At 44.2% G+C, this 10,373-nt stretch overlaps 2 protein-coding genes across 2 annotated transcripts in view; one reads left to right on the forward strand and one right to left on the reverse strand.

Moving 5' to 3' along the window:
• The window catches only part of LOC126522006 (ankyrin repeat, SAM and basic leucine zipper domain-containing protein 1-like), a 34,317-nt gene extending 33,417 nt beyond the window's left edge, over positions 1-900 (forward strand). The window contains exon 12 of the mRNA XM_050170776.3: positions 587-900. Coding sequence (XP_050026733.1) covers positions 587-769 — 183 coding nt within the window. The 3' untranslated portion in view covers positions 770-900. The remainder of the gene's footprint in view (positions 1-586) is intronic.
• Positions 901-4,385: 3,485 nt separating this feature from the next.
• mRpL2 (mitochondrial ribosomal protein L2) lies at positions 4,386-10,250 on the reverse strand. The gene is made up of 5 exons (XM_050170777.3): positions 10,146-10,250; positions 9,423-9,712; positions 8,764-9,012; positions 7,774-7,910; positions 4,386-4,668 (listed from the first exon to the last, which is right to left on the reverse strand). The coding sequence occupies exons 2-5, from the start codon at positions 9,682-9,684 to the stop codon at positions 4,408-4,410; spliced, it is 909 nt and encodes a 302-aa protein (XP_050026734.1). The 5' UTR covers positions 9,685-9,712; positions 10,146-10,250; the 3' UTR covers positions 4,386-4,407.
• Between the last annotated feature and the right edge of the window lie 123 nt (positions 10,251-10,373).

Below are 10,373 nucleotides of genomic sequence, written 5' to 3' on the forward strand. Positions count from 1 at the left end.
TGTTTCCTAACTAATTAATTATCTTAATTAGTACTGCTCTGCTAATTTCATACAAGCTTGTAGCCTTTCCATTATGTATGTGCTATTTGTCAGCTGCAAATTAATTCAGGTACAGTACTATGAATGCGAAGTAAAGACGGCAATAAAGGCCTCACAGCCATAAGGCACTGGCAAAGTTACTAGAACGTCTCATGAGGTGTTAAAGCAAATAAATAATTCAGCCTTCGTTCAACATGCGCGTAAGGCATCGGGCATTGCACATTTGCTGTCCTTGGAAGCATGCATTCACTAAATTGATGCATGCTTTGTCAACACACTTTTACGTCGAAAGAATTGGTGTATCATGTAATGCTTTGCAAATGTTGGGAGTCTTCTCCTTCAGTTAGTACATAATCATCCAGATATTATCTACATCACACGCACACATTTGTGTAGCCATATCAATTCATCCCAGTTTTGACTATGTCATCTACTAGAATTTGAGGTAGCGTTCTTGCAGTCGTTCACCTCCTTGTCTTTGCTGCTGCTGTGTGGGCGCTGGATGGCAAAGCAGACATCACATTGTCGTCGTTTTTCTAAAATGCAGGTGGAAGGATGCGTCGAGTACCAGCCACAGTGGCCACCGCTGCCTGCTAAGGTGAAGCGGAGCAAACACTTGGTGTGGCTGCCTTTGTGCCTTTTGTTCACGACACTGTGGACTTGCAAATTCGTTGGTCGGCTTGGACATTGGCCACTTCTGCCAGGGTGGTCCTTACATCGCACTGTGTGAAAACACTAACATTCCTTCCTAGTCATATGGAGGAGCTGTTCATTTCCCAATGTGGGACTTCCTTTTCCACCACTTGTTTCTTGTGCTGGACCACAACGTAATTCTCAAAGTAAAAACAGTTGCATTTCTTATTTGCGTGCAGGCTTCTCTGTGGTATGCCCAAGCATCGCTTTTCTCCCTTGCTGTTCGGAGTGGTGAGAATCCAAGTGTGGAGACGCGGGTTTGTTGTAGCTTGAACGCCTCTGTTGTGGTTCTGTCATGGTACCAGCATCCCTGGTTGCAGGCGCAGGTTTGTGCAGGTTTCTTTCAGCGCTGTCCTGTTGGCGATCACCGGACGTCCCAGAATTGTGTAATGCTGCAATAACTTCGTGGCGCCTGCTGTGAGGTATGGGGATGGCGTCAGGCACCACATCGTGGTGGCTTCCGTTGGGATCCCAAGGCATCTCTTGGGAGAAGGTCTGCCGGTTCCCAGGCCAGCACTGGCTGCAGTATGGCACCGAGAGAACCTGCGCAGGATTCACGCATGCCAATTTTGCTCAAGCAGCAAAGCCACAATGGATGACAAACAAAGCAAGCTGGAGAGTAGGTGGTGTATTTAGTGCCAGCATCACCACTAACAAAGTGTCAAAGATCTTTGCAAAAGCTGTGACACTTGCCATCATCATCATCATCATCATCATCAGCCTGGTTACGCCCACTGCAGGGCAAAGGCCTCTCCCATACTTCTCCAACAACCCCGGTCATGTACTAATTGTGGCCATGTCGTCCCTGCAAACTTCTTAATCTCATCCGCCCACCTAACTTTCTGCCGCCCCCTGCTACGCTTCCCTTCCCTTGGAATCCAGTCCGTAACCCTTAATGACCATCGGTTATCTTCCCTCCGCATTACATGTCCTGCCCATGCCCATTTCTTTTTCTTGATTTCAACTAAGATGTCATTAACTCGCGTTTGTTCCCTCACCCAATCTGCTCTTTTCTTATCCCTTAACGTTACACCCATCATTCTTCTTTCCATAGCTCGTTGCGTCGTCCTCAATTTAAGTAGAACCCTTTTCGTAAGCCTCCAGGTTTCTGCCCCGTAGGTGAGTACTGGTAATACACAGCTAGTATACACTTTTCTCTTGAGGGATAATGGCAACCTGCTGTTCATGATCTGAGAATGCCTGCCAAACACACCCCAGCCCATTCTTATTCTTCTGATTATTTCCGTCTCATGATTCGGATCCGCCGTCACTACCTGCCCTAAGTAGATGTATTCCCTTACCACTTCCAGTGCCTCACTACCTATTGTAAATTGCTGTTCTCTTCCATCAGCATATTTCGGGGTAAGTGATCACTTTAAGAAAATTACAATATTTTTATACTTTGAAGAGAAACATTGAAAGAAAAAAAATTACATTTGTGTCTGCATATTTGTTACATTTGTTCTTAGTTTTAGAGGTGAAAAGTACCACCTGACATAAACATCAACAATGAACTCAGATTAGCTGTGCTGTACATTGGCTGTGTTTTATGCTTGCTGATGCTGTCCATCTTGGCCTTCTTAATGTGATTTAGTTTAAGATAAACAGTAATCCCCTCTTGCCATCAATGTCCAGTAGCTTCATTTTGTAAGTTGAATGCACTAACTTGGCATGAAACCTCCAGCTATTTCGTCATTGTAATAACCCGCCATTAAGAGGTGTGGCCATTGTGACAGCCTGTGTTATCTTATTTTGAGTGCACAAAATGTATTGTAGCCATGCAGGTGTGATCACTGGCACTGACTTGCACCCAATCAGAACTTTGCATTATACTCCTTCCTCATATGAAGTGTTCTGTTCTGACCTCAAGAACCACAAGAACTCACTTTAGGAACAGTAACTTCATTATTATTAATCTTAGAATGAAGTACACACTTATACGAAATCCCCAAGTTGACATGAAACCCTTTAATTGCTCAATTATGGAGGCTAACACCACACAGATTTTATGATGAGGACCATGATGAGGGCAAAAGTGCAGATACCACATATTTTTTTCCTTCCATAAAAGGGAGCTACTGCCACCTCATTGCTTAAACAAGTGCTTCTACAATCAAGTATATGATGTGTAACTGCCAGATTAAGTTTGCAAAGATCCATCGCAAGAAGTTTGCCGTCATCTCCAACTGCTTAAATGAAAAAAAAAAATTTTTTTTCTACGGAGAAATGAAGAAATTTTAAAAAGTAGACTAGACTAATGCACCGCGATACTCACGTATGTATGGTTAACTGTCCGTTTTCAGACGATGTTCAGGATCGCTCCTGGTTTTAACACAACTGTAATAGAACAGCCCGTTGCCCCTTCGCGCCCAATAAGTGCATCTCTCACCATTATAAGCAGGCATATTCACACTAGGTCATTCACCGGATGAGGAAATATGAAACGAGGGCATTTCCTCGGCGCACCTCTCTCCGATTCCCGTGACTACACACTGCATTTGTATTGTGGGAAGTCTCGGAACCGAATTTTTCCGACCTCACATGTACAAGAAAAAAAAAAAAGAGAGAGAGAGAGAGAGCACATCGCATTAAAATACGGCATATGTGCGGGCATAATATGCCCAATCAAACCCTACCTTCTCGGTACCGCGACTAGAGTAGAAGGGTGGTACTTACCGGTTGATCACACCGCAAGCAACGCCTGTGAACCATGGCGAGACACTAAGTGGCCACGCAAGTTTCCCTTTTCGGCAGTCAAAAGTTACCTGAATGATTTTCCGTTCCGCCTTTCGCGTGAATGTAGCGGTACGCTTGAGCAATGTGCGTGGGACGGCTTTTTTTATGCAACACCGTTTGCGTCAGACGCTGAGTAATTTCTCCGAACATTACAGACTGGCTGGAGAAAATGCACCTTTGTTCTCTGCCCTTTGCTAATAACTAGCGTCTATCACCTGTATGTGATCGAAAAAACATTCGATAGCGCTGCAGATAAGCCGGCGCGCTCGCGAGCGGAATTCCCCGGTCGAATCACGCGCCGTGTGATATGCGCGCGGTGCGCCACTACGTTAACTGTACTTTATCGAGTACGCTGTTCATGGCAGCTTTAAATTTATTTCGCGTCGATCCCGAAGTAACAGCGTCCGTCACTGTTCGTAGATCAATTACTTTTTAGCTCAAATATTTAGGTTTTGAACTAGCACGAGCGAATTCGGTGCATATGGCTTCTTCCCGTGAATCTCGTGCGTGTATGGAAGAGCTTACCGATGCAGAAGAGTGTTGTCACTGTCGTCGCAGTAATAAGGCTGACAAAGGGTTTAGAGACGTAGCAGCTCTAGCCAGCTTAGCGCGATTGGAATCGTGCTACTTCCGTCACAGACAGCACAACTAGGAAGAGGAGTTGTGAAGCATAGAGTAACGGGGTAACTGCAGCATGAGCCGCACGGTACCACTAGATATTCCCGTCGCGTACCCGACATGAAATTGATGCACAAGATCACCGCTGCAGGTGGAAGTGGCGCTCACGTCGGCACCGCTGTTGGGATGCTTGCTAAGCCATTGTAGGCTTTCAGCCTGGCAGCGACGTCCGCAGCGCGTTACGACGGTAGTTGGGACCAACAAACTTTTACAATACAAACCATGCAGGCACCTTTCGGTTGGACATAAAAGGCAAACACTTTATTGCATTGTGGGCCTCTGCAACGGGTACACTTTGACAGGAGGTGGGGGACGTATCTTGCGGCCGCAATAGCCATCTTTACGATGCCAGAAGCCAGAGCGAGGTCGACGACCCAAACGACGCAATCTATTGGGACTCCCAATAGGATAGAAGGTCTCGCGGCGGTTAGCATTGGATGCCTGGCCAACCACAGCCATGCATCGTTCGCTGAGCGACACCTGTAACTTGGATGGCAGCTGGATGATCACGCGGTCTTCGAGCTGCATCAATAAATGCAACATGGATGGTCAAAAGATCAGGGAACGTTGTGAACAGTAATCAAGAAAAGAAATAAATCCCCGCATCAGATGTGGGGCATGAGAAAGAAAAATGCACTGACCAATAGGCCAAAAGTTGGTGACAATAATGGGCCTCTTCGATTATTCATCCCCGACAGCACCAGACTGTCAGAGGCAATTCTTTCAGCCAATGAGCGTGGTGTATGCAGCGTTTGGGCAGTTCTGGACAGTCCGGGATGACAAATTGAAGAGGCCCAGTGATGCACCAAGGCAAACTTGCCGGCTGCAGGTTCACCTCAACAGCAGCCAAGAGCAGGAAGTATGGTTTGGTAGAAATGGCATGGTTCGGTGCACATGTGTGTGCATACATTAATGTAGCTGGCAAGAAAGTGTCGCAAAGTGCTTTACTCAGGCAGTTCTCAATAAATACTGCCCCTGCCACAATTTTGCATGCTTCCGCTTCTTTCAAAACTGTGCTGCTGTGAAGATATGGATCAATGTCAGCATTGCTCCACTCGTCATTGAAAAGAGCTCTGGTATCAGCGTGGTGTCGAAAATTGGTTCACTGCATTGATAAATCTCGGAGGCCACAGTATTGTTCTTCACCAACTTCCCCTTTGCCGACAGCAAACATGTGACGGCAATTATGCAATTTTCACAAACAGTTCATCTACTTGTTGCCAACAAGACCTTAATAACACCCCTTTCTACATATAGCTTTTTTTTCCCTTGCCTTTTTGACAATTGGAACTCTTACCCAGTTCTACTCATTCCCTGCCATTGAAAAATGGGCTCGAGAAATTAACATTTCGTGCTTTCCAGTCAGTGCTCTTGGTTTCTTTTATTTGCACTTCACCTTTTATAAGAGCTGTAGTGTTAAATGCATTACTTTCATAACAATTTCTGTTCATGTTTTTCATGTGTGCAAACTTTTCCATTGTTTGTTTCCCTCCCCACTCCTGCTACTATAACCCAACAGGGCTGCAGTATGTTAAAAAAAAAAGAAGTCAATAGCCATTTTGCTTATTGATTTTCACAATAAACACAAAATGAAGGCAGTCTTCCTAGCAAAATTTTATATTAATTTTTGTGTGTAGTACAGTAACAGACAATATACTATATATTTGGTTCTCATGCTCACCAAGGTGTTCAGTGGCTGAGCAGACTTACTACGTTCGAAATGTGCTCCAAGGTGACTGTAACATTACATAATTATCATGAGGTTGGAGCAATTCACTTAATCCCACTGCCTCTTTAGTGCTTGACTTTTACGAATCGATCACATCTTGTGATATACATTCTCTTATAATTAGGTGTGGGTGAATATTTGAAGTTTGAATACGAATAGAATACTACACACTAACTATTCATATTTATATCCTAAAAAAGAAAAGCTATTCAGTACTTTAGAATATTCAAAACTGCCCAAATATTTTGTCACAGCCGAACACTAAAGTCAGCTTATGTTCTCAGCCTGCGATACAAAGTATTGCAAATTATCAGACATATGACCAAGACAAAATTTTTCAAAGCAATGCCAAAACAAAATGGACAATGCAAGCTTTGTTTTCATCTTCCCGGCGGAAGCCTACATGACAATTTATGATTTTTGCTTCTAGTCTGTTGTTCAGTGTTTTTGGCAGTCATGTAGCAGTTTTATATTTTATGCTACAACCCTGACATTTTCTTTGCAAACAGCCTTTTTACATGTTTCTACGGCACACAAGTACTACAGCAGCTTTTTCTTTTTCCAATCTTCTGAACTCCTTTCGGGCAACCATTTATTTAGTGTTCTTGGAAAGCTATTTCATACAGTAGTCATTCTTTCTTAGAAAACTTGTTTGCAACCAGGATCTAAAGTTGTGGAGAGGCTATTTATGCAGTTCACTTATATGACAATTAGTGATGTTTGGTTTAAAATTGCTCATTTGTCTCTGATAGTTGTATTTTTTACGCCCTTGTCAGTACAGGCATGGGATCCAACTGTACCGAAATAAGCCTTCTTGCTGTAAAGATATGCCTCTGCGTTTGACTATTTGATACTTGCTATTCACATTCGATTTGTATTTGAAAACATTCATATTCGCCCACCTCTGCTAATTATCTTATGTGAGAATGCAATGTGTCTAGTTCATCTGAAAGATACTGTCTAGCGCCAGCTGAAACACTCAGTGTAACAATGTCATTATTTGCTTCTCAGTGTGTCCTGTCTTAGAGGTTGAATTTTGTACTCTTCTATGAAAAAAAAAGAAAAGAAAAAGAAGTTTAGAGGTCTAACATGGCATTGTGCAGAACAAAGCTGTGAATGTCCATTTAATGTGCTATATACAGTCCAATAGGGCAAGAGTTAGGGTTTGTAGTAATAATAAATGTGCTACCATCTGCAAGTAAGATGGTGTGAAAGCTTGTTAATAGGTTTACAGTCAGGCATGTGACATTTCATTCTGCTTTTATTTCTGGTTTTTCATGCCTACATGTGTGCTTCAGTAGACATCTATACAGCTGCTGGCCATCACTTAATTGCCCACTCCGTCTCCCCACAATTTCTGCTGCCAAAAATTTAAGCAATGGAAAGTAAAACATGATGCATCGAATATAAACATGGCTGTGCTATTAGGAAACAAAGAAACACGGGTGGAATGCACCTGCAAAAATACTCAAATAAAACTGTACAGGAACCATCGACCATGATGGTCAATATCCTAGTAGGTGAATAGCCGAACGCTTCAAGAAAGCTATTTGCTTTATTAAAGGAGTGAGGCACTTGACGGAGTATATTTGTTGTAGTGAAGATATTTTGGTAGCATTTGTTGTTTCAGTGAGTAATTTCGTAGAGAACAGAGCCATTAACCAGCACATCTGCAGCGGCAGTATAGCTGGTTAACATGTGTGTCTCAAAGAGTTAAAATAGTCGGCACTCGGCTACAAACGTGCCCCGTAACTTGGTCGTGCAAGAGCATGCATCCTTTGCATTAGTGCCTTGCGCTGGTGGCGAAAATTTAACCACCAACCACAAAAACGGGCAAAAGAGTCAAAGGAAGTTATTCGCTTTAAGAGCATTCCATGATGAAAATGCGAAAGGCATACCTTGCGAAGGATCTGAGCAGATGCACCAGCAGCCCGGCACATGACACCTCCTTCACCAGGGAATTTCTCTATGTGGTGCACCAGAGTGGACACTGGCAGAGCACCCAATGGGTGGGCGTCACCATCCTTCGGTTGCACTGGATCAGTGACAGAGCATGCCTTTGGTTATTATAAGATGCACAGTGGGCTATGAGGCACACTGTAGTGAAAAGACCCAGCTAAGTTCTGACTACTTGGGCTTCTTTAACGCATGCCCAAATGCAAGTGCATTTGTGCCAGCAGTTTACATGAATTCACTAGAGGCAACTTCAATCATTCAAGCTAGCTCAGACTGAAGTGCATGCAAATTCCGAGAGTAATGTCCCTGTTTACATGAATTCAATGTGCTAAAATAAGAATGTTATGCGCTGTTGTGACATTCAAGTAACCATAGATGCTGAGGCTGGGAATTGAACCCGCAACCTCATGTTCAGAAGCAGAATGTCATAGCTGCAGCAGTGTATCAGTATATAAAAATGAGTACTGAATGGGCTCCACATCCACAAAACTAATGTTACCCAAATGCCACCTGTGACTGGCTTCAATCGCGGTAATTGTCTGGTGCCCAAATTCTAGCCAATAAAGAATGCTCTTGCATTAGAGATGTTTTGTGAACCTGGGCTCTCTGTTATTCAAAAGTGCAGCCAAAAATATAGCCTTTTTTTATAGGGATTGAAGTCCTCCTGCCTGGCTTTTAGCAGAGGAGTCAGACATGCTGAAGATGAGATATTTTCAAGGTCATTACGCGTAGCCTTTTGAATATGGACAAATGTTGCATTGGGCTGGTAAAATGCAACGAATCCTTTTGATAAATTCTATTCATTCTTTATCATATGCCATTCATGACTGGCCAATCCCAGTGAAGGATTGCCTCTCCATGTCAGTGGAGCACAGCTCAGACCAGTGATAAAGAGTGAAAACAATTAGAATATAATACATGGAGATACGCACCTGGAATACGTGGGATCTCGCCTGAAGTGGTGATGACATCACCAGGCTTGATGCCCTCAGTGGCCGTCAACCATCGCTTACGATCACCGGAGGCCACCAGGGCAAGGCGTGCCGTGCGCAGTGGGTCGTAGCGCACTTGGTACACTCGCTCTTCCAGTTTACTTCCATCTTCTCCAGCTACTCGCTTGTGGTCAATCCAACGAAACCAGCGCTTCATACCTCCTCCAATAGTCCTCACGACCACTTTACCTGCCAACAAAGAGAGCACATCTCACACAGTAATTTTTCCTCCTTCTGTCATAAAACAAGGACTTGCAGCCAGTGATGGTGCTTACGTGTCCGCATTAATATACTAAACTGCCGTCCTTCTTCAATACATCAAGGCTAATATCGTAATCTTAGGCTGCAGATAGCAGATTCGAATTGCGAACAATGGATTAAATGGAATGTAGCATTTTATATGCGTTGAAATGCCCGTGATTTAGGGGCCTGTTCACACGGGTACGATTTCTTAATTAGCGCGACCAAATGCGAGAGCAGTCGAAGTTCCCGCGACACTGTTTGAAATCACCATTAAAGTGCATCCACGCTTGAACACGGTGTTTCTACAATCGACGTGATATCAAACTGAAGTATCGGGTAAAGACAGCTCTGCTCACCTGTTACTGGATCCCGGCCAGCGAGTTTGCGGATCGGCAGCTTTTTAGTCGTGTAGACGCCGTCTTCGGGCAATATTGGCCGCCAGCCGTATTTTCGTGCCTCAGGCCTCTGCACGGTCTCCAGAAGCGGTCGTGGATAACCACGAATCCGACGCGACGCCCGCATGGACTTCAACCGCAGGCTTTGCAGCTGCGTCTCCAACTGAGCCGCAAGCAACGAAGTCGCCGTGCGGGCTATGTTTGCTAGGAGGCTCACCGCCATGGCTTGATGGTCGGTTCACTAGGGCAGTCTGCAACACCAGCAGCAGAGCATTATACAAGCACTGAAACCAATTAGCGAGTACAGTGCGAGCGCTATGCTCAGTGAGAGCGAAACACAACTCATTTTCAGTACAGCTTAAGATTACTCACGATGCCAAAGACGAGATGTAACAAAATGTGAATTGACTTCCTATATGATTCACACATAACCGCGAAAACGAGCGAAGCCCGGTCAAGGAGGCGCTCCGCACATTCGGCAGCCTCACTAATTCGTCCAACACAACATTCGGGTAGAAGGGCCTCTACGAAGGGCTAAACTAGTGTGCGCAAGGTAGGAATACGCACAACAAGCACACGAGCTGCATTCGGTTGGTGATATTACATTGTACAGATTCCAAAGACGCCTACGGGTTCAGCGAGAAGAGCATTTGTAAATGTTTAAATTTCGCAAAACGTATTTACCCTTCAGATCATCCGTGACTGCAGCCGGACACGCGTGTGTCTCCACCCGGCTTCGGCTAGATTTCGTAATGTCTTGTATGGCAACCTTTGGCGGTTGCTGTGTTGCATTTCGGACAGAGAATAATGTGAAAACCAAACTCTATCTAAAAGAAAAGGAAGTACCGACTTTATACATTATTGTTGTCAATTACAGCATGAATAAAGAGCTTCCAAAAAAGTTTTATACTC

Source organism: Dermacentor andersoni, chromosome 6 (assembly GCF_023375885.2).
Source record: "Dermacentor andersoni chromosome 6, qqDerAnde1_hic_scaffold, whole genome shotgun sequence".
In the NCBI taxonomy this organism is placed as follows: Eukaryota; Metazoa; Arthropoda; class Arachnida; order Ixodida; family Ixodidae; genus Dermacentor; species Dermacentor andersoni.